This window comes from Hylaeus volcanicus, unplaced genomic scaffold (genome assembly GCF_026283585.1).
Source record: "Hylaeus volcanicus isolate JK05 unplaced genomic scaffold, UHH_iyHylVolc1.0_haploid 12172, whole genome shotgun sequence".
In the NCBI taxonomy this organism is placed as follows: domain Eukaryota; kingdom Metazoa; phylum Arthropoda; class Insecta; order Hymenoptera; family Colletidae; genus Hylaeus; species Hylaeus volcanicus.
The window spans coordinates 18,467-43,566 of record NW_026533129.1 but is presented as its reverse complement, the minus strand read 5'-3'; the positions used below and the strand labels follow the sequence as shown (position 1 = coordinate 43,566).

Sequence of the window (25,100 nt, the reverse complement as noted above, 5' to 3'; positions counted from 1 at the left end):
ATATTGCTTCTTTGCTTCAATATCCTTGACAAAAATCATGCTAGCCTAATCGCCCTGTCCTCGTTTCTCCTGCAATTGTTGTATCCCCCTCTCTGTCCTTGTCCCAGAGTTTCCTACTTTCTCCGCAACTGTCGCTGAAGTCAACTCGGAGTTTGGCTCTGGATCCTGCGCACCTTTAGAAGTAGAATTCTTGGTTTTATTTTTACATTGTATTTTTTTGTTTGTAACAATGGCTTTAAATATGGTCAGACGTTGTTTGTTATCGAGCACAGAAAAAACACGTAAGAAGCTTGTGTACTTCTATTTTGACTTATATGTTGTATTAAAGTTAATATTTTTATAATATGTATATACTTTTGCATTTTGAATTATTTTTAAAGTGTATTAAAAATAAGAAGGTTAATTAAAATGTGTATTTTCCAGGAGGGCAATATAACTCTAAAATGAATTATAGTAATAAACAGATTTCTGAAAAATATCAAATGTTAGCGGTATCTGTACCAAAGGAATTTATTTATATGGTACAAATGAACAGACCAGACAAATTTAATGCTATGAACGATATTATGTGGAAGTATGTATTTATATGAAATCTTGATTAATATTACGTTCAAAATTTTATATTATTTATGTAATTGTACAGAGAATTCAAAAAGTGTTTTGATGAATTGGCAATAGATCCAGAATGCAGAGTCATAATTATTTCAGGAGCTGGGAAAACATTTTGTGCAGGTATACAGCACAAAATATATAGCTCTTATTTTATAAACATTTAATTTAGTAAAAAAAATAGTGCAAAAACAGTGTAAGATGACTTTTATAGGTATTGATTTCCAAAGTTTGATGCAACTAGGAAATGAATTAACCAAACATGAAGATGTTGCACGAAAATGCAAAGTTTTACAACTAAAGATAAAAGAATATCAAGATAGTTTTAATGCTATCGAAAAGGTTACTCGTTAATTATAATCTTAATATTCATAATTAATCAGTTTTAATAACTGTTTTTCATAAAATTATCCTTTAGTGCCCAAAACCTGTAATTGCAGCCATACATGGTCCATGCATCGGAGCTGGTATAAATATGGTGTCAGCAGCAGATATTCGATATTGTTCCTCAGATGCCTGGTTTCAAGTAAAAGAAGTTGCATTGGGTATGGCTGCCGATGTGGGTATATTGCAAAGATTTTCAAAAATCGTAGGCTCTGACAGTTTAGTTAGAGAACTTGTATATACTGCAAGAAAATTTGCAGCTTCCGAGGCATTACAACATGGTTTTGTTAGTCGCTTATTTCATAACCAGGAAAGGTAAACAATTTTCTTGATTTTATTTAAATAATACATAATATTATATTTTGCCAATTTTACTTACTTTTAATTTTACATAGTTAAAAATATTTTTTATTCCAATTAGTTTATTGAAAGGATCAATGGAACTTGCAGAACAGATAGCAAGTAAAAGTCCAGTTGCGGTACAAGGTTCGAAATTAAGTTTAGTTTATTCGAGAGATCATCCTGTTCAAGATAGTCTTGATCATATTGTAAGCGTCAATATTACTCCACCTGTAATGGTATAATTATCGTCATTTGGATATAATTATATTTCTTTTATTTATATTTGCAGGCTATGTATAATCAAGTTATGCTTCAAAGTGAGGATTTTTTGGATGCTTCTGTGTCACTGGCTACTAAATCTGATCCACCACTTTTCTCAAAATTATAAAAAGAGATTTAAATGTACAATAGAACCTTGGCAATTGCATATAATATTAAATATCTAAGTAATGACCAAGAAGCATTGCATTTACTATATGGGATGAGTGTGTGTGTTTTGTTTGGGCAGACGAGTATTATACAGACACACATAATATATCTTCGAAGGATTTTTAAATATATGACTTGTTATACTTATATATTTTTGGACATTATATTTGATATTTTATATGTTAAACAGATTGTAATAAAGAACTATTTTTAAACCTGTTAATACTATTGCAGCTTCTAAGGCAACAACTTTGCTTACTAATAACAAATTTTCGTTGCTACTTGTATTTCCTGTACTAGTAGACGATATTACTTCGATTAATCACAAAATTATGTCTTTCCAGTAAGTTAAGTCTGAAAGCTCTGAAGAAGACTTTCCAGTCTACGTTTTTTAGGTGTAGCTTCTAATAAAGCAGCATCCATTTCATCAACGATAGAGTATACATTTAATTCGTTAGATATTTTCACCTACAAACGGTATTTTAAAGTGTTCTATATGTAATTTTCATTAATTTTAATAATAGTAATTTCTATAGTAGGATTGTAAGTGTAGATGTGTATACGAAAAAGAGTATACAATACATACAATTAGTAAATTAATGTAATGCTCGTAATTGATTCTGTTTGTTTGCGGATCACATGCAATAGCCATCATATCAGTTATTTCCTGTTCCGAAAATGGTTCCGCAATTTCCATCATTGCTTTTTCTAGGACATCGCGGATAATGTATCCTCTGTTTTCACGATCTAGTAATTGAAATGCTTTTAACAAGTTCTCTGGTTCAGCTGGCTTAAATCTAGAAGAAATATATAAACTTGAATTTTAGATAAGGCCATAGAAGAGATCAGATATCTAATTGTTATTTTGTTTAAGTAAAATGGAAGTATGCAAATAACTAACTTGCGTTCGTTTATAGATTTACACATATACTCTAGGAATCTATTTAATGGTACGCAATTGTTTTCTACATTTTCCACTTCAACTTGTATCTCTTGCAATTCTGCTTCGGTAATAACACATCCTAATGCTCGAATAATTGTTCCTAAATCACTGACATCTATTTCACCAACTTTTCCGCTATCAAATACATTGAATGCCTCACAAAGCCTTTTCTCTAGGAGAGTTGGTTCTAAAGCAGACACTGTACGGAAATAACATAAATAAGCTGAAAAGTACATAATAGATATCTATGATTTAAAATTATAGAATAGAAAAAGCAATACATAATAGGTAAGTATATGGAAACAAATCAAGTGATAAATTTATTAATGTATCGATTTTAACACTTTCTCTTCTCAATATGTTATTGGTCATTTTGATATATTGCACAATGTTTTACTCACTCATTTTCTGCTTTGCATTTATATACATTAATAAATCTAAAGAAACTACGTTACACTCGTACTGACTGACTGACTGTAGTTGATTTGTAAATGTTTGATCAATACATTTTTAAAGTAAACATGTATGTGATTTCGATATGTGTATAAAATTTATTTTTTCTTTACAATAATACAATTCTTTATTTGTGATATTAACGTTAATAGTTCGAAATATTTCACGTATGTACGTAAATTGTTCATACATACTACGTAGAGTATCGCGTCTTGTTGATCGTCTCGAAAACATGCTTTGTCCTCTAGACGATTTTGACATTTGATGAACGGAATCATGTTTTGATACTGAATGCATTGTATTGCGAAGTCTATTTTAACTTATAACCTGTTTATAATGTGATAGTCTATATAGATCTCGAAAAAGAGTTAAAATATTTCAGTCTTTATAATAGCTTACGTTTTAAATTAATATTATGTACGTTTCCGTGATAAAAAATAACTTGTGAATTTAGCAAGTAAAATAATCGACAATAAATTTTTAATCTGTACAAAATTCAATCTAATTGACATACATATATCTATATTGTTCATATTAGTTTCTATTCACACTTCAGGTTTTCACATTTTTTGAAAAATACCAAATATTATTCTTGCTATTATTAAATGTATGTTTGATGCAAAAAAATACACACGAGAAGTTATTTTTATTTAAAGCAGAAAAAATATTCTTTGAATAAAATATTTCGCTATTCGGAAGTATTTTTTAAGAAAATATTTTTTGTTGCATGAATGACGGAAAGGCACAATTTTAAAAATGAGCCGTTTGTCGATCTATTTCTGTAAGATCTTCTATTATTTCTTGCACACGCGTTCCAATCTTCTTGGCTACATCTATTTTTTCATTATTTGGTAAATAAAGATATCGCCAAACTAAGTCACCATCGATAATTCCCCTTGCAGGATTTCCCTGAGTTCGGACGTAACTTTTGTACGTACTGAAAAGGGAAAAATAATTACAGAAGATAACTTTGATCTTAATATATGCTTTATGAATACCAAGCAGCAAGATAATTACCGATAAGCTTTGGGATTTAATCCAGCAATGTGACAAATATGTGTTACCAACACATTTTGTAACATAAGTAACCGTCGATATGTTTTTTCTGGCACAGGTAAAATATAACCAAGACTTCCATCTAAAGTTGCTAATACAAAATACAATTAATATAATTTTACTTGCAAATTGAGCTCGCAATTATTTTTTTCATGACTTTTTAAACTTTAAACTTTTAAGCTTACCATACATGGTTACGTGTCTTTTGTCCGCACCAGAAAAGTGTTTCTTATCGTTTGCGGGATCCGAAAGTCTGCTTTTTATACGGAAGAACGTATTTATTTTCTGGCCTAAGTGGAAATCAGCTTTTCTAATTAACTTTTGTCCTCCAAGGCTTTCTCTCGACTCTGGTTGATACATAAATAAAGCTATATTGCTTTCGCCGTCAGCCACAAGAAATCCTAAATTTGTGTTATCAATCAAGTATTCAATAGTATATACTTCTGCTGGTCTAAAATCCTGAAAAAGTATTTCTGTTTTTAATATTTTTCTAGAGTAAGAACGTGCTACTGCTAGCGAACTTACACTTACCCTACTGACAAGAGATAGTGTTCTATACTCTTCTTGAAATCGTAATAAACTAATTGATTTATATACATCGGCTATTAAAATTAAGCTTTTAATGCTTAACATTTGGTGAATGTAAATTTGTGTATCTATAAAAGCAACTCCGACAAGGTCATTATCCTTTAATTGCCAAATATATATTTTTTGTCCAACAGCTGAGACTAAAAACCCTGATACTTGCGTGATAGCAGTTATCGGACCTTTCTGTTCTTTTGCATAAATCTGCTTGAATCTATTTTTCGTTAATGGTTGGCCAGGTTCGGGTACAACTTCGATTATATCAAATATGAGGATCTGGAAAAGAATTTCAAAACTGAAATCGTAATCGTATTAAACGTAGTATATTTAATATAAGTAAGGTGTACCCTTCCTCTGCTTGTAATATCTTCGCCATAGTTATAATTCGTTCCCACTACTATGTAACCCTTTAAACCAGATCGTGTTCCTTCGTAAGCTAAAGACACATTTTTTAAACAAGTGGCATGTTCCCATTGATCTAGTTCAATTTTAGTATTAGGAATAGTTTCCCATGAAACAGGCGAGAACAACACTATCGAAAATTGTTCTTGAGAGGGATAAATAAATCTTTCTGATCGTTCTTCTTCTGTGAATTCCTAAAGCAAAAAGAAGAAAATTAAAGTAGTAACGTTGCTACGACCATTTTAAAAATATCATTGTTATTTCCTAAGTTCATACTTTATCTTCGCCGTTGAATCTATAGTAACTCTTAAGTGGTTCGGCTATACTCGTTATGACACAATAAGTTTTACTTTCAAGATGATATGTGACAAAATGTGGCGTGCATCGTAATGGTACTTTCCTAACAGGCCATGGCGCATCGTATGATAAATGGGTTGGTAAAACGCATATCCTTAATTCTTCCTAAAAAATTAAAACATGAATATTTACATTTCATTTGAACTTTAACAATAGTAGTTGTAACGATAACGACAACGCAAGAATGCATATAGTTACCATAACTTATAAACAAGAAATATAGACAATGGTTCTAGGACGGTGATATCATTACTTCATGTGTTTATTAATATTCCGACATTATAACCTCATAAGGAAAAAAACATAGAAACTGATCCACTATAAAATATAATGTTTGACACGTAATTGAACAGAATTGGTAAAGTACATGCATCTCCTTATAAGATAATTTCTTTTTTATACACATTAAGCATTTTTCACGAACATGTTCATGAAAACCTTCATAAACATACGAAGTAATACCACACCATACGCAATAACAATTATGAAAATAAAACAAACATAAACACGATGATACCTTACTGTTGAAATAGAGGAAACCTTGAGGACAGTTTATGTTATTAAAAGGTGCAAAGGATGTAACGGGGCCATCGATACCCATTGGGTGAGTGCGTAATTCACCTCGTCCCGTGAGAAATATCCAATGCGGATAATCACTACAAATAAATACACCATTGTATCCAGCAATGTTACTAAAGTAACGCATCATACAATGTCGAGTTTCATTCATTGAAGGCATATCTTCGTCTTTAGGTACTGACCTATAAAATAAAATACTAATTTATAGTATGCAAAAATTAAAAATTATACAGTTTAAGAAACAAATTCTATACTTTAAATGTCCTGGTATTATGCCATGATCTAATTTCTTAAATCTTAATTTTAAATGACCCTTTGGATATCTATATGCTTGATAAATTTGAAGTCCAGAATCTAGTCTTACTAAAAGCATTGGTCTACTTCCGTGATGACCTAATGCTACCATTAAAATTTCACGCACCTGTAACAATATATTTTTGTATAAAAGATGTACTTGATACTTTAATTGATATACAAGCCATTCCAATATTATACTATACTTAGTTCAAACGAACATAATGCACTTATTTATATAATGTTTTAATTCTTAATCAGAGGATAGCAGAAATTAATAATTAATGTTTCTGTTCCAAAGAGACCCTACATTAAGAGTACAAATGTTTACCTACATAAATGAACAGTGCTTATTTGAACTACACAGGGTGTCTCATTATAATCTTTCCACGCGATTATCTCGCAAAATATTCATCAAAAAAAATTTTTAAACGAAATATGCTCTATCTGAAGGGGGACATTCAATGGTGTACACTGATTTTTTCTGAGTGGAGGCGCCTTCGAGATTTCAAGGTGACCTTTGTTTTTTTAAACGGAAACGCAGTTTTTTTCACGCCAGACACATAGCTTACCTCAAGACAAATCCATTGATCTACATTATATTGACCTTGAAATGTAATTCAAAGTCATTTCAATGGCTTGAAGTTTTCTTCTTCGCTGCATGTCCAGAAAATGTTTCTTATCTTCTAAATTCAAAAGTACGACCTTGAACATTTATCCAGCACCTGATTCTATTTCTAAATGACAGTTCAACTTGTTCTAAAGTGTCCCTAGCAATTTGCCTGCAAGCATTTATTATTCGAGCCTTCATATTTTCGGCTGGTGTTGGCTATTCCACATAAACTTTATCTTTTATGTAACCCGAAGTAAAAATACAAAGATGTTAAATCTAGTGACCTTGGTGGAAAAGGTATCGGACTTTCTCTACCTATCCAGCATCTAGGAAACATTTCATTCAAAGATTGTTGAATGCGGCGATCGTAATAAGCTGGAGCACCGTCATGCTGAAACCACATACGCACTCTGGTGGGCACTGGAATGTCTTCTAAAAGGATTTGCAACTCATTACGAAGAAAATTATTGTATCGTTCTCCAGTTAGTGTACCACTAAAAAAATATGGATCAACTAAATAGCCACCAATAATGTCACACCAAACATTTAGAGACCATTAAACGCTGATGTTCAATTGCTCGATGCCAGTGAGGGTCTTCATCACATCAATAGTGGAAATTGTGACGATTCACTTCTCCCGTGTTTTTGAAAGTTCTTTCATCCAAAAATAGCACATAGGAGAAAAATAAAGGATCACGCATTATCCTACGCTGAGACCATTGGCAAAATTTCAATCTGGCACAATAATCGGCATCACGTAATGCTTGATGTAAAGAAATGTGATACGGGTGAAAATGATATCGTCGAAGGATTCTTGACACCGTAAATCGTGATACGCCGACACTGTTTTCTATGACCCGAGTGCTAGTATGAGGATCTGCTGCTACCGTTACTAGCGTTACAAGTTCCGATATTTCTGAACGATAGCCACGACGATTTCAATGCAAAAATCCTTTCCGAGCCCGAATATCATAATTTCTAATAACAAAGCTACTTGTTCTGGTAATCCGGAAATCTTTCCTGATACACTCGGACAGCTTGCTTATAATTTCGTTGACATTCTACCAAAACCAAAATCATATCAACAATTTCACTAGGCGTATAATCAGCCATCGTAAAATTAATCGTTATCAAAATGAAGAACGCTTGTAGTATCTACCTACTCACCACTTCGAAGGAATTAGAACTAGAACTTGCAACATGAATATCAATAGTATTAGTACTCGAATTCGTTGTGCTAGCAGATATTCTGTGTTTGTAAACATTAATGTCAATAGCATTCAAACCCATCTTTTTGAATTTAGAAGATAAGAAACATTTTCTAGACGTGCAGTGAAGAAGAAAACTTCAAGCCATTGAAATGACCTTGAATGATATTTCATGTATATGCCACAATATTTGTCTTGAATATACCAAACAAATTATATATTTATACTTTTAAAATCATTTAATTAATTTGCAATACCTGCATTTCAGGATTGGGAACTTCGTTAACAGTTGCTGTTTGTAGCGTTGTAGACTCCATACTGTCATGTAATACATATTGTCCATATCCGAAATTACGAATAAGGTAAGATAAACGTAAATCAGGAAGAGAATAAATTTCTAGTGTTCCACTATCTCTGTATACTAGTAACCAATATGTTGGTTTTATCTCTTGTAAATGTTTTTGCCACCTGTAAACAATTATTAATTAGGAGAACGATTATTTCTAATAAAGGAATCAACTGTAAAGTAACTATTTACCAAGGAGCTTTTTTTGATGCTCCTTCGGATACTTTAGCAACTGATGGTGCAGGCATTTGAAAGGCTGGTGCATCGCCATAGAGAAGGTCATCTTCGTTGTCGATATTAGTAACTATAGGTGGTTCTTCAATGTTATGTTCTTCTTCATGTACTTCGTCTTCTACATTTTCAGGTAATTGTGTTGTAAATATTCCACTAACATCTCTATAGCCACATAATGCTTCTATTTGAGGGCGCTAAAATTTAAGTGATGATAATTGAAATTAGAAATAACAAGTAGCAAATGTTTCAATAAAGTAATTAACTTACGAATAATAAATTAGCTGCTTGAGCGTGCAATTTTGCAGTTCCACGCCCTTCTCTGAGAGTCAATAACATAACTTGTCCATCTTCAGAAAGTAATGTTACATAAGGATCTGCACAACTTGCATGTATAATTGGACATCCAAGATCTATAGGCATGTGTTGAATCTATAATTATGATACGTGAAACTATATCTAGGATTTTATACAAGCATGTGCACAAGTAGTTATTTACCGTATTAATACTATAGATACCTGCTCAATTCCTTGTAGAAGACGTACACCCATTTGAGTGACTTGCACTATATACCTATTTGCACCAAGATTTCCAGCAAATACTGTGCTCCCCTGTGTGCTAAATCCACTTTGATCCACTTCATTAATTTCTTGGCCAGTTTGTAATATCTACATACATTATAATTTAAGTAACATATATTATATTTAGAAACAAAACTATCGAATAAGTATAAAATACACGATACCATAGTTGAATCTTCTTGACTTAAAATCAAAAAAGCATGTGATCCTTCTGCTTCAGGTCTTACTTGTTCATCGATATTTAATGTGCCAATGACTGTCCACATATCTTCACATCCTGGTAATTCGAATGTAGTTACAACCTGTTTCATTATGAAATAATATTCTTCTTAGATCAATATTAGAATAATTACATTGTAAAATTACTAATTTAAATATTAAAGCGTGAAACAATCACCTGAGGTCGAATCGCACATTGAAGAACACAAAGTGCACCATTTTTACCATATCCAGAAGTTGTGACAAGTTCAACATCAGGGTCTTGACTGTGTGAAAATTCTTCAGATAAAAAAGCTGGTTCACCCATAGATATATTGCCGCACGGTCCAATATTTAATAAACTATCACATACCTGCAAAGATTTAATTATATAATGAAACAAATTTTTTAAAAATTCTAATGTGTTTTTACATGTAAATACCTCAAATATATATGATGTAATTTGGATGGAAGTATGTGTTTCACTTCCATACACCTCCAGCTCTTCTGGATCTTTTATATCTAGTACATCAGATGCCATCCAATCACCTATAAAATCTTGTTTTATCTTTTTTGCTGGAGTTTCTTCGGTTTCATCTTCTTCGATTGTTATTTCGCTTTCATATGTATTTTGCAAATTTTCTGACTCTTTCTCGATAAATCTTAATAAAAGCGAATTACCAAGACGTGACCCAAGAAAGAGGTAATTATCTTCACACATGCATACCTATAAATTAAATTTTACACACATATGTATAAACTAGTATATCATTCAAATTGTAGAAATGACATATTAAAATCAGAATGATACACTGTTTACACATTGTTGATACATATTTCATATATATAAATCAAACACAATTTATTTTTCAAATGTACTTACACATGAAGTTAAAACACTTGCTGCAGCTTTATCAAAGTGAAAGCCCCTCACTGAACGCATACTATCAGCAAACAAGGATAATACATACAACTCTCCACTCTTCAAAGAAATTACTAAACGATCTGAAGATATAAATGCAACTTGGGAACCTTCTAAGCTTATCTTTACTCCCTCTTGTGGTTCTGTATTTATAAAACATGTGGGTAAAGATTCTTATTCATCTTGGATAAAGAATACATTAAATACATTATTTAATACTAACTTAATGGAAAATTTGTACTGGTTTCTGCTAGGTTATTTAAGGAAACACCGTAAGGTGGTATGCTCTGATTTAAGTAAATGAGAGAATTAACCGCCATAATTAGAGTCCCACCAAGTGGTTTCTTCACTGGTACTGCCTGATAACAATCGAATGGTAAGTTTGATACAGACCAAATTATGGGATGTACTCTCTGTTGAATGTTTAGCGATATTGCAACCATAGCACAAGTATCTTGTCTGACTGCGATACGTCTACAATGTTATATCGTATTAGTTACTCATTCAAAGATCTTGCAGAAATAAGTTAATGTATATATAATGTAATTAATTGTACAAATGTTAAACTTACCCTGAAAATGTCCTAACTGGCTCGTATAATATTAACAATGTTGGTTCATAATAACCATGTAAAAACTGTAAATCTATTATATTGTCCATTTTTTCCTCTAAACATTTTAATACTATCATATATGATGACAATATAGGAATTTTATTAGATGATGCTTTTGAATTATCTAATAAATCTCCATCATCGAGACTTGGATCTTTCTTAAAAGGTAATACAACTAATTTTCGACCATATATTAACATTACCGCACATCTTCCTTCAGGATCTACCCTAACGATAGGAATATGATGATGATTTGTCCATCCATCCTAAAGAAATAAATAAATGTATTTTATTACTTTTCCTAAAAACTTGTTTCATTTTATGTTATAAATGAAACTATATGTATAAAATATTATACTGTAAATATTCAAAAATACTTCAAAGTAAAATTACCCTGATTTCTTCTTCTTCGAAATAATGTAACGATACTGTTCTGAGATCATGTGTATCTTGATCATATTCTACAACTGATAATTTTGCATCACGAAAGCTTAACAGGAGAGAATCCCTTTGAGATCCAACAAGAGCTACGGCTTGCATTGACATTACATTTCCATGTAATGTGTATTGAGATAAGCATTCCAACTTCATTTTTGGTGGACGTGATTCTGAAAAAAATAAATTAATCATTTAACAATATAAAGTTGCAAATTAAAAAATATTTGAACATATATATCTTTTGTAATTTACTATTTGATTTTTAAATAGATGGTAACAAAATTATATACTTGATAATGTAATAGGAAATAAAAATAATTATATCGACGATAATTACTAGAAGGGTGTATTAAGTGACTGGTATATAATAACTACCAAGTTGTATACATGTATGTAAGGCATATGTTGAATATCTCAAATAATATTTTTTATCTACGCTGTCGAAACATCGAATGATTTATTTCTATTTAGTTAAGAATTATTATAAAATTCATTAATATTTATTGAAGAAAAAGAACGTTGAAGTATGCTTAACTCAAAGCACGCTAGAGAGAAACATTAGTAGTATAAGACAGAATTGACTTAAACAGATAATTAACAAATTTTAAGTAACAGATAACTAAACATACCTGTATATTTTTCTCTTTTCGTTATGTCTACGTCTGGTATTAAACAAAATACTCTGATAATATTTGCACCGGCCACAACAAGACATTTTTCTGAACGATTAAAGAAATAACATGTAATAGCGTGTTCTACTCCTGTAGCAGGATGAGTACTTTTACATATCGAATACATTGCGAATTGTACTCTTAATCGTTATAAACTGAAGTCACATTCCGTACAAGTTAGTATACAGAAAATTCGATACAATATAACGATTTGAAGTTTGTTGTGTTGCGGCCACGGCTTGCGAGGATAGGGATTTTGGCGGATTTCACTGACATGGGTAAGGTCACGGTGTAAGAAAGATAGGTGGACCGACTCTATCCCCACTCCTGTGATCTTAAAGAAATATTTACTTGTCCCTCCTGCAGAGGGTATTAGTGTAACATGTGATGTGGGCGCTCTGCACCCTGGACGAGTCGATCACAATGATGCAGTACCCCCTTCCAACTCTCTTCGGTAGGGGTGGAATAACGAAATCGTTATTAAACACAATAAAACTTTATTTCTATCGGCAGACGTTCCACGTGTCGCAGTTTCTACTCTCTGAATAGTTTCTCTACCGTCTTCAATTCTCCCGCGCATCAATTGTTTCTCCCCCACTATTCGGGTAGTCGTAAAGGTTGATCCCCACACACTCCCCCCCTAATGTTTCCCCCCCTATTGTCCTTTTTGTACATACTTTAGGGAATTATACATTTTGCCAACCTTACAAACTAATGCAGCGGATTACATACTTATACTTGCCGTCACCAGAGTCCATACCTGCTTCGCGCTGGTTAGAAGGTAGTGGGAGGAACTTATCGAAACTCGATAATCCCACTCCGCGGATTCCTAACCCCCTTCATTGACTGTGATCAATATACTGAGTGAAACAAAAGTACGGTGAAATGGATGGAATTCATGGAATATGAAAGGAACAGTGTTTAATATATACAATGCCTCAAATGGTCGATTTTGGCGTCAGGGACGTCGCGTCACCACAACACAAGAGGATACGCGCATGCGCGTGGGTGTGGGAGTGGGAATATGAGGGCACCAATCAGAGAAATGATGCACAAGAAAGAACAAAAACTGGTCCTCCAGCGGGTATGGACTCTGGTGACGGCAACTATAATATTACTTGCGATAAACTACATCTGATATGTCTTGTTCATCGCCACGTTAATTGTCGCTTTCTTTCGCGCATAAGTCTTTGGCGTAGAGGTACTTGGTTCACCTATCAGCGTTTCTGCTGTAGTCTCTGTCGTGAGATCTTCAGGAACGAAGTACGCTGGTTTCAATAGTTCTGTAGTGACTACGCGCGGTGTACCATTGGAGTTAATTTTGTAATTTTACTCGCTGATTCTCTCTAGCACTTTGTGTGGACCAGTATACGGTCGTTCCAGGGGTTTTTTAATCATTCCGGTCTTTAAAAATACATGGGAGCATGTATGAAATTCTTTATAAAAGAATGCACGTTTCTTGTGTTTATGTGCTACTGGAACGGGTCTCACATTACGCACGTGCTCGCGGGATTCCTCCACGAAAGTTTGAGGATTTGGCGCGTACTCATCCGAAAGACAAAATTCCCCGGGAACTCTAAGTGTCGTGCCGTAAACATATTCCGCGGGAGATGCACCTGTATCTAATCGCACATGTGTTCGCAATCCTAGTAAGACTGTCGATAATTGTCTTACCCAGTTTTTGTCCAAATAAAATTAATGAGTAGGTAAAGTATGCCGATTCTGGAACAGTGAGATCTCAGGGCGGCGCGGGGACGGGGGAAGCGAGGGGTGGGGCCTTGTTGGTGGGGGAAGCGAGGGGCGGGGCTTCGTGGGTGGGGGAGTGTGACGTCACTTTTGATTGACCACCCCCTTCAAGGCTCCATTTTGTTTTTTAATTGGCTGCCCCTCTTCGTGTTTTTTAATTAGTTAATAAGGCCCCACCTCCGCCCACTTTTGATTGAACACCTTTTCGAGGGGCCATTTAACTTCTCCCCACACCCCTTAAAAGTGCGCTAATGGATCTATTTCAAAGACACGTGCAAAGATTCGCGAAGTTTCGCGAGTCGAGGACAAATTTAAAAACTGCAAGGTAAACGTTCTGTGTTACCATCTTAATGTCATACGTAATGAAATGCATTCTTTGCAAATGTATTATTCGCGGAAGATTAGATCATCAAATATCCATACCGACTCACGATCGAACCATGGATACAGGATACTCTATTTCAAGGACATACGTGAAGGAATGCGTGGAATATTCGAGACACCGATACGTTGTCTCAGGGACAAAGTCAAAAACTGCAAGCTAAACGTTCTGTGTTACCAGCATCTGCCGCCAGTGATTCGCGCTTATGAAGAAAGAAATAATATTCAATTGAAAATACATCATTATATTTTATCACCATGCTGAATTACATTCAACCCTAAGGCTAACAATTCAGAATCAATCAATGAATGACGTTCAAAATTTTCATCTTCGGTAATTATTCTTACAGTATCATTTGGTTTTACATTATGTATTAATTTTACAAAAGTTTCATATCTGCGCTCGACGAGAAACGTATTTTCGGAAAGCCACGTGTACATATGATTGATACAGTATTCGAAATTAATTTTTTCCGTGAGGAACAAGGCGTTGACGGAAGTGGAGAGTTTCGCGACTTTAACATCGTCCACGCAGCGAAACTCAATCGTTATATCGCAAACACGTATCGGATCATTTCAAAGTTCCGTAAAATGTCCATCTCTCTCCGATAGCTTTTTCCAGGTAAACATTGGAAACTGGATTTCATTGCCGCGGTTATCTCCAATAGCCAATTCCACATCACAGCGACGACCAATTCTTATTCCAATATCTAAATACTTGTACCAGGTAGTCGTCAAAGGATATCTCCGTCCCAAAATACGTACTCCGCGGCTCGACTTCAATTCGGGCGAATCATTGGTTTCACTGTGTAAATGAAAAGAATATGAAAAGAATGATGCATATTTTTCCTACGTTTTACATCGAGGAAACGAACATCTTATCATGTACGCATTTTCTTGGAAACTGGACGCAATGTGTAATTATCATCTAAAAATTTCTCCTCCGTTCCTCGAGCAACTTCAGCAGCAGTCCACATCACTGACATTTAAATTGGTTAAAATCTAACAATCTTCTAACCGCTGTATCGCAAATTTCCGTTTTATATCGAATCCACTCCCCTCCATCACCCCTTATCATTTAAGGAATTTATTAATGATGCAGCATTTCTTTTTTCTGTACCATGACGTCATGTTTATTTCATATTTCAAAAACAGTTTGCATTTCTACATCAAATAGCGTATATATTTTGAACACATTTTCCATGGCACAAACGCCATCGTGAAACGTACATCTGTAATGTCCTTCACTCATTGTAGACAATTTCGGTATTTCTCTGTCTTCTAAATCCGTTTCAACATCGAAGACTTCCATTCCAGTTAAATTGTACAACCATCTCTTCTTTTCCGACCCTTTAACTAAAATTCTGTCAGTGCATTCCAACGCGGTTCGTAACAGGCTGCTCGCCTTCGCGTAGGGTACGTAACCATCCGTCCAACTGATTCCATGGTGTTTTTTCGTTGACCACCAAACACCACGTTTTTCGTTAGACGTTAGACGATGCAATCCAAATGGAGGTTCAAATATCCAATGCGATAACTTTTTTCCTTGCGTGAGGACAGCCACCTCTTTTATGATAAAATCATTCGAGTCCGTTTTGAAACCTTGCAAGTCTACGAACGTTAGGTGAGCCATTTTGTTGTATCGACAGTTTCGAAGAGACTGAACATTCAGCAGAGATTTTTACTGTATTAGTTTAGTCTGCGTACTACATTCGTCAGACGGCCGTACTCGACTGTGCGATCGTGTATAATCAAGTAGTAAGCAGTTGTATTGAGCGGCACGTTATCTTTGCATTCGAAATCTATCCTAACATCAGTCGTGACACTCTTTAGAGATTCGTTCTGACGCAAACAATTTATGACTGCAAACGGACCACATGATAAAAACTCTAACATATCGAGCAGGGGTTCACCGTATCCGTAATATGATTTTCGAAAGTTTGCGTACATATCGTAAAGTGTCGCATACTTTTTCTTATCAAAATCCAGATTCAAGTCATCGTATGGATAAGATTTTGAATTTAAATGTAGTCGTATGTTTGATAGTTTACAATTGTCAAAGTGATTAAATGTTTTGTCCAATTTGTTCTTTCGATCGGTTTGCATAGCGAATATCACAAATCGCGGTTTCTCCAATTGTGTTGCAGTTTTCACAGAACAAGTATGCTTCATGGTTGTTTGTAATAACGGATATTCATACAGATCTCAGGAGCGGAAACTCATCGAAATCAGTCGACCACTTTCAAGAATACGTAAGAGAGCCAATTTGTTCAATTCATCCAAACCGACGTGAGGCATTCGCCATTGAACTTTAAACAATTTGAGTACAGGTTTCAAAACGCTAGGACCAATCAGGGCGTTTTCATCGTTTCGCGATCGAATTAAAATCAATTCATGGCGCGCATTGATTACGATGCGTTTATAATCTCCAGGGATTCCGTATAACATACCAAGTGGCACGCAAAAATTAAAATCTGGATTTGCAGCATTTTGCTTATGATACCAGCCAGCATTACCTAACGTTTTACTTTTTTCAATAGACATAGATACATAATTCTTTAACGCAGTCGTTACTCCCGGATTTTTGCAACGATCTATTTCAACCCCATCCATTTCATATCGAATTTCATCAAACAGAGAGGCAGCACAGTTGTTATCAAGAACAACATTTTCCTTCACTCCCTCCGGTTTTTTCTCCAGTAGACTCAGTTTTCCCTCGATGTATAAGTGACTCTCACACGGTAGCGTGTACAGATCCTGCTACTGTATCGGTATCCTTATCTCATCATTGTTTCCAAGTCTAGTATTTGCATATGGATTATAGGTGTGTGTCTCTATGCTGGTTATGCGATTGTCAAAGACAGGTGTACCGTCAATATCCAATATGTCCGACATTATTGCTTTACGATGAATCCCAATGATTGTAGAAAACGCTTGTTTTGCACGCTCAGTGTCTTCTTCTTCGTATCTTTTTGCTCTTTTCCTCTTGGTAGGACAGAACGTGGGTTCAGGGTGTTATCAAGAACCGCGGATACGCTTGTCCTGGTTTTAGGTTTACTGATCACGTTACCGTACACTAGCATAATATTACTCCCTCTCTTTTTAATCGTACGCAGAGCGTTGGTCTCGTCGTCGTACGTACAATCTGATGGTAATTTCCTCTTCACGAAAATCTATTAGGCGATCGTTTTGATCTATGATACGAATCGTCAAATCATCTATTGATCGCGTGACGATTGGAAGATAAATGACACGTGGTGGCGTTTCCGAAATCTTATATCCTGGAGGCACTTTGGGTGAAAACTCGTGTATCGTGTGAACAGGTCTGTCATTACTGTAAGAACCCGTAGTTACGTTACACTCTATACGAATCATGTTAACGTTTGTAATGTTTACGGGTGAGTCCGACTCATCGCATACATCGGACGATAAAACACGGTTCGGGGAAAATCCAAGCAGAGATCCCACATTGTTTGGTTTCGTAAAATCGATTCTATACGAGCAATGTATCTCGCTCTTCATAGTGTTGTTGTTTGCTCGCACGATGAGAGGGTATTCATCGTACGAATTATTCTTAGAGGGATAGTATATCTTCTCAATATTTCACGTCTTAAGTATTCATCGATCGCCTCCAATTCGTACGATCCTTCAGGAATCACAATTTCTTCATCATCTTCTCCAAAATAAAATTGATTGTTGCTCGAATCAACGTTGGGTATCGTGTGAAACGTCGCGAAATCCATGAGACCTAGTTCATACAGTCCATCGCTCAAATCTATCGGTGGAAAGTACGTCACCGAGAGCACGCTGCTTTTACCCGTCAAGGTAAATGTTAGAGACATCCTCGTTTAGTAAAGATGAAATTAATAATGGGGCGCACCTATCAGAAATCACAAGTTTATATCGAGGTTTCCTGAAGAAACTTGAAACACAATTGACCGCATATGCTTTGATTGAAATTCTGGAACCGAGTATTATTGTATACAGTTTTTACATTCTGCCCAAAGTAATCAATCAGTTCCCGAGGTGTACGAAGATTCCCGAAACTGTCAAAGTATCGTACCTTGCTACCGCGTTTCACGTATGCGACCCAATGTGTACCAGGCCCATCGTTGTTATCCAAGTTAACTATACCGCTTTCATTGACTCGTACCTTTGTCGTAAGAGTATCACGCATGTACACCCCGCGAAAGTACGATATATTCTTCTTCCCAAGTTTCTCTAGTTGAATGTTTGTTATTGGTTTTTTCCCTAATTTTTTTGTTTTTTTTCTCGTAGATCGAAGTTTTTTTTTTCTTTTTCAAACCTCGCCCCTGCTTGTACGGTGCGAGATGTACTCCGCGACCTTCCATAGCACGATTATGACGTTGCTACTCCTCCAGCTGTTTCCGCGCAGCCTTGGCATCGTTTACAGCCTTAGCTACACCTGCCGCTCCACCGGTCAGCGCTCCTATGGCTGATAAGGCGGGAAGGAGGAACGGGAGGAAACCACCACGCTTTGCTACGGGTAACACTCGTTTCTTTTTCTTCTTCTTCTCGTTATCGCTCTTCTTTCCCTCAAGTCCCATACCGAGTTTCGTCTTAGCCTTCATGGCCACCCACACCGTCGCTGCTGCTGCTTTTTCACCAAAAGTCGCGCCCCTTGCTCCGATGCGTTGTCGCGCTTGATCGGCTAAAATTCGATCTGCCTCGTGACGGTCTTCCAGATCTTTACGTTCCAAATACGCGAGGTCGTGTTGTCTGCAGGCTGCGTCCAGCGGATTGATACCACGATCACCACGAGCTAAATGTTTTTGCAAATATGTACCCGTCCCACAAAATTGATATCCTGGTATATGAAGTTCAAACGGTAATTTGTTTATCACCTTGTTCAATAGTCCTGCTCCCCTCCTTTTATGCATAGAAAACAGTATTTGATCATGGGCGGTGGTCCGTCAATGTGCGTACGTTGATCCGGCCGATTGTAATGTAAGAAGCATCTGCGATAAGAGTGAACTTTAGGATCGGCTCTGATATGTCTCGGTAGCTTGTCCCACACGTAATGTATGTCGCGAGCAAAACGATTCAAGAGTACAATCTTTGGTATGTATTCCAGCTGCTCCGTAGTCAAATCAAACAGTGTATCACCATCGATCAGTACAAAAGTCATTGTCACACTAAGCGATACGTTTGTACGGCGCTTGTATAAATACCCGCGACATCATTTTAGCCCCTTTTTATTGTCGCAACAACGTCAACAGCGGTACCAATATGCGTTTCATACGAGAGCCTGTCGAAATTCGAGTAATTTCGGACAGAAGGTTCGACGACACCGTTCAACGCTTTCAGAGACACGGACCGTTGTTACCCGACACTATACATGGTATAGTCTGCGGTCCCTCGAATTGTGGAAAAACCAACGTTGTTATTAGCTTGCTGGAGAGTCCGAACGGTGTGCGATTCGAAAATGTATACGTGTTCTCAAAGTCGTTGCAACAGCCAAAGTATCAATATTTGGAAACACTGCTCCCATCCGTGGAGAATATTAGATATTTGCCTTTCTCAAATAATAGCGATGACGTTCCACCCAACGAAGGTTTACCGAATTCTATATTTATATTTGATGACGTGGCATGTGACAAGCAGGACGTAATAAGAGAGTATTTTCCCATGGGTAGACATTCGAATGTAGACTGTCTGTATCTTTGTCAATCGTACGCGAGAATACCGAAACACCTGATTCGCGACAATACCAATTTGCTGATCCTGTTCAAACAGGATAGTATGAATTTTCGCCACGTTTATGATGATCATGTAACACCGATTTAACGTTTCAAAAATTTAACGAACTTTGCGCGAAATGTTGGCAACGGAACTATGGGTTTTTGGTTATAGACAAGGATAGTCCTACGCATCAAGGTCCTTATCGACGAGGATTTAACGAGTTTGTCGTACAGTAGATGAGTCAGTTGTTTGGAAAACGTCTACGATACCACTTTAAACCACTATCGAACCGCTTTGAATCCCTATCGAACCACTTTAAACCACTACGAAACATGAATGCGACAAACATCGATGCGTGAAATCGTTGAGAATCCTGAAAGTCATAAAGATGTGAATGAGTTCTTAGCGGAAAATCTCGGACCACTGTCACGAGAATACTTGAACTTTTTCTTCGTTGACAGTAAGAAACAAACAGACAACGTTTACGGTGTATACTTTAAAAATAATGGGTTAATGCTTGTAACTCTAACTTTGATGTGGACAACAACGACAACATCATCATAAACGGTACGAGGTACAGAGGTACTCGTGGTCTGTACGAATGAATATTTAAACGAATACCGGATGATGCGTTGTACTCAAGTGCCGATCTACAGACGTGCAAGAACATATTACTCGTTACAAACGCGTACAAGTGTGCTCACTTGGCGAGCAATCCTATAATGGGTAACCGGGGATACAAGTATAAAAAAATTATTGCACCGCTATTTAACAAGCGTGAAGGAAGCGGTTTCAAACAATTGAAGCGTACGTCTTCAGAGAACGTGCGACAACAGTACGGACGAGGGTGCTTGGGGTTGTTGCCTGATGATATGACTGATGATTAGTAGATAGACTGAGATTGCTATCGTCATCACGAGCGGTCGGCCATACAAGTCACGACAACGAAATTATGTCAATCATAGAAGAGCTTCGCGAGGCTGGTTTGATTATAAATTAAATACTGTTTGAATTATATACATCATTGCAATTCGAGATGTCAGTAGTAAAGATAGGCGGGTTCTACCTCAGGAGCTCCGAGGGGGGAGCGGGGGAAGGGGGAATCGAGGGCAAGGGGCGGGGGCGGGGGCGGGGGCACGAGTGGTGGGGGGTCGCTAATTATTACCTACGGTCGGTAAGGTAGGATGCAATTATTACCTACGGTCGTTAAGATAAAGGGGGACACCACCGGTCGGTAATTATCAGTGATCGGTAAAAAAGAAACACGCAAATGGTACATGTAACGAAATAAGTGCGCATGCTGTAAGGGAGGGGGAAACGATGCTCGTCGTCTTCGCGGCAGGCAAGCGCGCACGCCATAAGGGAGGAGAACCGTCCTCTTCGCGCGCAGGAGTGGAGGCGTCGTTGCGGGCTCGCGGGTTCCCTCTCTCTCGCGCCCGAGTATTTTCTTCCTCGCACTCATGCCCCGTGCAACATATAATATTACATTACAATCTTTATACAGCGCACGATATCGGTAGGAACGTCTCGCGACGATGGTCTCGAGCAGAAGATCCAAAAACGCAAAGTTTGAAAATTACAATCCGGCAGCAAATCTTTTATTTGCGCGATACAATTTATCAAGGACTAAATATTAAAGAAACGGTAGAGATGACATCATTCATTGGCGATGAGAATACTGAAGAACGTGCTTTAAAACATTACACCGGATGAATATATGATATGGGCGGAAATGCGCTAGAAAGAAAGACACATATCCAAGCTATTCTTTTTATTGATAACTGTATTCCACCATTATATCTAAACCTAATGCTAACAATTTAGAGTCAATCAATGAATGATGCTCAAAATTTTCATGTTCAACAATTGCCTTTGCATAATCCTTAATTTCAGCATTTTGTATTATTTCTATAAACTTGTTGTACTTAGATTCTACCAGGTACAAGTTTTCAGACAGCCAACTGTACATGTGATCGATACAATACTCGAAAGCAAACAACTTTTGTACGGTTTTTTCACTCATGAACATAGAGACGGTAGAATTTGAGAGTTTTGCGAGTTTTTGGTCATTTAGTTGTCGGAATTTAACTGTTACATCATTAATGCTTATCGGCTCGCTCGAGGTTCCCGATGTATCAATAAAAATCTGCAGAATGTTATACCTCTTTCGTAGTAGACCTTTCCACGTATCCATAGAAAATTTAATTTCGTTTCCACGAGTCTCCTATAGCCAGCTCTACGTCGCAGGAACCACCGATTCGAACCCCGATATCGAGATACTTGTAGAATGTATCCGTCAGGGGATATCTCCTCCCCAGTATACGCACCACGCGTATTACTCCACGTTCCGAATGAACATTATCGCTATCACTGACAAGAAAAACAAAAAATTATAAAGGATATTGAATTTTGACTGCATATTTTGCAATATGTTGTCAAAGAACTTACTGTGTGCACAATTTCTTTGTTAATGGTTGGTTGAACTTCTTGTTCGGAAGATTCACTCACGTTGCTCGAGCGATTTCAGCATTGGACCACATCGCTGATGTTTCAATACGAGACGATAAAACGATGTTGCGAACAAAGATTGAAAAAAATGCGTTTAGACATTTTTATATAATACCCCCACTCTTTGTCAGATGGACAAAAAAAATGCTGAAACAGCAAATCTCCCCTCCCACACACATTTCACTTTCTTATCCATTAGTATGTATCAATGGAGCCGAAGATTTGAGGATAGAGTAGATAATGCAGACGACTCTGACGCGAAGTCAGATAGTTGCAGGAATCGGTATCTCCCAGTGAGGGGTAACCGTAGGTTAAGGTGTTTGATTGCCTTGGTTATTGGAGACAAATACAGACGCCTCTGACGCGAAGTCAGGTAGCTGCTGGGAATTGGTATCTCCCAGTAAAGGGTAACCGTAGGGTAAGGTTCGAACTGTGAGGTTGTTGAAAAAAGTGCAGCGACTCTGGCGCGATGTCAGATAGCTAGCAGGAATCGGTATCTCCCAGTAAAGGGTAACCGCAGGATAGGTTAAGTTTAGGAGTTCGGGTTGAGTACACAATGACTAAATCGTATCGTTAAAATGTAACACGCGTCGTTAATAAAGCCTCGCAACTTGTTAATTTAATAGAATAATAACTCGAGCGGTAAAGTTATTTCGTTGTGGGATCGTTACACTGGCTAGGATTGGTGATTTCAAAGTAAAGGTTTGATGATTGATCTTACAGACTTGTAAGTTTACACAAAAAGTATATATTCAAAAATAACTACACTAATTACAAGTGTGCAGTGTCGTGTTGTCGCGGTTAGTGTATGAAGTTAAGATTACCTAAGTGTTGCGCGGTGTTGACGCACTGGCGATGCGGGGGTCGAGAGTACTTTTATGGCCGTAATAGATTTTAAAACCGTCTTCGCGGATCTATATGGTAACGATGATCGAAAGGAACTGAAGCCCGATCTCACTAGAGTACTACTCTACTGACGATCAATGTGTCTCTAACGAGTAACTCTTTCGTACTAGCCCCCGAGCAACGAAAATTGTGGGTTTATATACCCCTAAATGTTGGTGGGGAACCGCCAGTGATTTCCATATTAGGAAATTTGACGGTTAGGATTTTCGTTGCTCTGAGGTCGGCAGCTGTGTGCCCTGGGAAAAGGGTAGATTAGACAGTATCCCACGCAACGCGAGTCAAAAATGATCTTAAGAGGATGCAGCTGCAGGATGCACTCCATTGAGACCGAGCTCCAAATTCCAGAAGGGTAGATAAAGTAAAATTAATGAACGCGAACTTCTAAAAACGGAGAGTTTCTGTATTCGTAACAAGGGTATTGATTCAGACTGAAAACTGATTTCGCCACAGAATCGGAATGGTAGGGAAGATCTCAATACCGGCAGAAAACGGGTTTCGCCTAGGAATTAAGAAAAGGTGTTTGATTCAAGCTGAAAACTAGTTTCGCCACAGAATCGGAACGGAGAGGGGGTCTTAGTTCTGAGAAGCGGGGTGAAGCGATAAGGGTTTCGGTGAAGAGTCTGGATAGGGGGAAATTTCGATCCCGGCAGAAAACGAGTTTCGCCAAGGGATGGGAGGAAAAATGGGGTGAATATGATGTTATAGATTTGTAGGAGGAGTCCACGTACCTGACACACTGGGAGAGCAGTCGTACCCAGAATTGTGACGTTACTATCCAATATTATAGCGGGTGAACGTGACGAGAAAAGAATAGGCGAGATTTATGTGCACCTGGCACTTATGTGAATTTTATATAAGAAACCTGGGGCGATTCCCCGATACTTTACAGTAGTCGTAATAACAATAATTATGTGCTCCTGGCACTTATGTGAATTTTATATAAGAAACCCGGGGCGATTCCCCGATACTTTACACGTCGCAATAACAATAATAATTCCTAAATCTAAGTAACATAATATACGTCTTACACGCGTTTTCGACTAGCGAGATACTAATATTAACTGGGCGTAATAAGAAATTCGTAGAACTAATAACTTGCGGTCGTCGTAATAAATGACAACGTCAAACGAGCACAAACTATGGTCGGAGATAGCCGAAATTACAATCGGTTGTATTACGCGAAACCACGTGCGCGGAGATAAACAGAATTTACTGCAATATAGAATAACGGAATTTACAATAATATGGAATAACGAGTTTACAATAATCGTGGAATAAAGATACTCGGAAATAGCAAAGTTTCTTTTGCGAAAATTCGAAAATGTAGACCACGTGTAAGATTTGTTAGAGCGATTCACCGACAACTAGCGCGTACAAATGACAAAACCGAAAAGAGGGCGAGTCGCAGGAAACCACGGTATTTATATGCGTATGTCACGTCGTTTGCCTCGAGGAATTTCCTTTGTTCTCGAGGATTCCGAGAAGAGACAAAAACGCTCGCAAAAACCCCGTGACGCCGATTCCGAGAATCGCGGTGGCTTGCGTTTGGGAATTTCCATTGTTCTCAATGATTCCGAGTAGAGGCAAAAACCCGTGACGTC

The 25,100-nt window shown here is 36.9% G+C and overlaps 3 protein-coding genes and 2 long non-coding RNA genes across 11 annotated transcripts; 2 read left to right on the top strand and 3 right to left on the bottom strand.

Annotated features, from left to right (window-relative positions):
- The first annotated feature begins 124 nt into the window (after positions 1–124).
- On the top strand, positions 125–1,987 carry LOC128882743 (delta(3,5)-Delta(2,4)-dienoyl-CoA isomerase, mitochondrial). The gene is made up of 7 exons (XM_054134473.1): positions 125–281; positions 424–574; positions 644–732; positions 824–951; positions 1,028–1,308; positions 1,415–1,541; positions 1,625–1,987. Exons 1-7 carry the CDS (start codon positions 230–232, stop codon positions 1,721–1,723), a joined length of 927 nt encoding a protein of 308 aa, XP_053990448.1. The 5' UTR covers positions 125–229; the 3' UTR covers positions 1,724–1,987.
- Positions 1,425–3,485, bottom strand: LOC128882744 (dynein regulatory complex protein 8-like). 5 transcript variants are annotated; one of them, XR_008458529.1, is made up of 5 exons: positions 3,355–3,460; positions 2,666–2,930; positions 2,351–2,561; positions 2,024–2,232; positions 1,426–1,563 (listed from the first exon to the last, which is right to left on the bottom strand). XR_008458529.1 is itself a non-coding variant. In XM_054134477.1 (4 exons), exons 1-4 carry the CDS (start codon positions 3,455–3,457, stop codon positions 1,555–1,557), a joined length of 588 nt encoding a protein of 195 aa, XP_053990452.1. In that variant the 5' UTR covers positions 3,458–3,460; the 3' UTR covers positions 1,425–1,554. The 5 variants fall into 5 exon arrangements, 4 of the variants coding, with proteins under 4 accessions (XP_053990452.1, XP_053990449.1, XP_053990451.1 ...); XM_054134477.1 differs by lacking the exon at positions 2,024–2,232 and having other exon boundaries at positions 1,425–1,563; XM_054134474.1 differs by lacking the exon at positions 1,426–1,563 and having other exon boundaries at positions 2,092–2,232; positions 2,666–2,906; positions 3,355–3,485.
- Positions 3,486–3,906: 421 nt separating this feature from the next.
- Positions 3,907–12,528, bottom strand: LOC128882741 (cleavage and polyadenylation specificity factor subunit 1). Of its 2 annotated transcripts, none has more exons than XM_054134470.1 (20): positions 12,214–12,528; positions 11,540–11,754; positions 11,105–11,412; positions 10,757–11,007; positions 10,495–10,676; positions 10,054–10,338; positions 9,811–9,984; positions 9,578–9,715; positions 9,351–9,500; positions 9,102–9,263; positions 8,793–9,028; positions 8,512–8,722; positions 6,394–6,560; positions 6,078–6,321; positions 5,480–5,665; positions 5,149–5,397; positions 4,748–5,077; positions 4,402–4,675; positions 4,178–4,298; positions 3,907–4,097 (listed from the first exon to the last, which is right to left on the bottom strand). In XM_054134470.1, the coding sequence occupies exons 1-20, from the start codon at positions 12,380–12,382 to the stop codon at positions 3,911–3,913; spliced, it is 4,239 nt and encodes a 1,412-aa protein (XP_053990445.1). In that variant the 5' UTR covers positions 12,383–12,528; the 3' UTR covers positions 3,907–3,910. The 2 variants fall into 2 exon arrangements, with proteins under 2 accessions (XP_053990445.1, XP_053990444.1); XM_054134469.1 differs by having other exon boundaries at positions 4,178–4,307; positions 12,214–12,527.
- On the top strand, positions 6,570–9,930 carry LOC128882748 (uncharacterized). Of its 2 annotated transcripts, none has more exons than XR_008458533.1 (5): positions 6,570–6,946; positions 8,523–8,616; positions 8,767–8,964; positions 9,634–9,693; positions 9,797–9,930. It is a non-coding gene; the product is annotated as an uncharacterized LOC128882748 (long non-coding RNA). The 2 variants fall into 2 exon arrangements; XR_008458534.1 differs by lacking the exon at positions 6,570–6,946 and adding an exon at positions 7,971–8,048.
- Positions 12,529–21,849: 9,321 nt separating the features above from the next.
- Positions 21,850–24,876, bottom strand: LOC128882747 (uncharacterized). Its single transcript, XR_008458532.1, has 3 exons — positions 24,228–24,876; positions 22,534–22,627; positions 21,850–22,455 (listed from the first exon to the last, which is right to left on the bottom strand). It is a non-coding gene; the product is annotated as an uncharacterized LOC128882747 (long non-coding RNA).
- Between the last annotated feature and the right edge of the window lie 224 nt (positions 24,877–25,100).

Bases quoted from the DNA above. Each gene is read 5' to 3' on its own strand.
- LOC128882743 (XM_054134473.1), top strand. From the start codon at position 230: ATGGCTTTAAATATGGTCAGACGTTGTTTGTTATCGAGCACAGAAAAA. The intron at 282-423 runs GTAAGAAGCTTG...TGTATTTTCCAG, and splicing joins ATCGAGCACAGAAAAAACAC to GAGGGCAATATAACTCTAAA. The intron at 1,309-1,414 runs GTAAACAATTTT...TATTCCAATTAG, and splicing joins TTATTTCATAACCAGGAAAG to TTTATTGAAAGGATCAATGG.
- LOC128882744 (XM_054134474.1), bottom strand. From the start codon at position 3,457: ATGCATTCAGTATCAAAACATGATTCCGTTCATCAAATGTCAAAATCG. The intron at 2,907-3,354 runs GTATGTATGAAC...ATTTCCGTACAG, and splicing joins AAGACGCGATACTCTACGTA to TGTCTGCTTTAGAACCAACT. The intron at 2,233-2,350 runs GTATGTATTGTA...TACCGTTTGTAG, and splicing joins ATTACATTAATTTACTAATT to GTGAAAATATCTAACGAATT.
- LOC128882741 (XM_054134469.1), bottom strand. From the start codon at position 12,382: ATGTATTCGATATGTAAAAGTACTCATCCTGCTACAGGAGTAGAACAC. The intron at 8,723-8,792 runs GTAAATAGTTAC...AATTGTTTACAG, and splicing joins GCATCAAAAAAAGCTCCTTG to GTGGCAAAAACATTTACAAG. The intron at 6,322-6,393 runs GTATAGAATTTG...TTTATTTTATAG, and splicing joins ATAATACCAGGACATTTAAA to GTCAGTACCTAAAGACGAAG.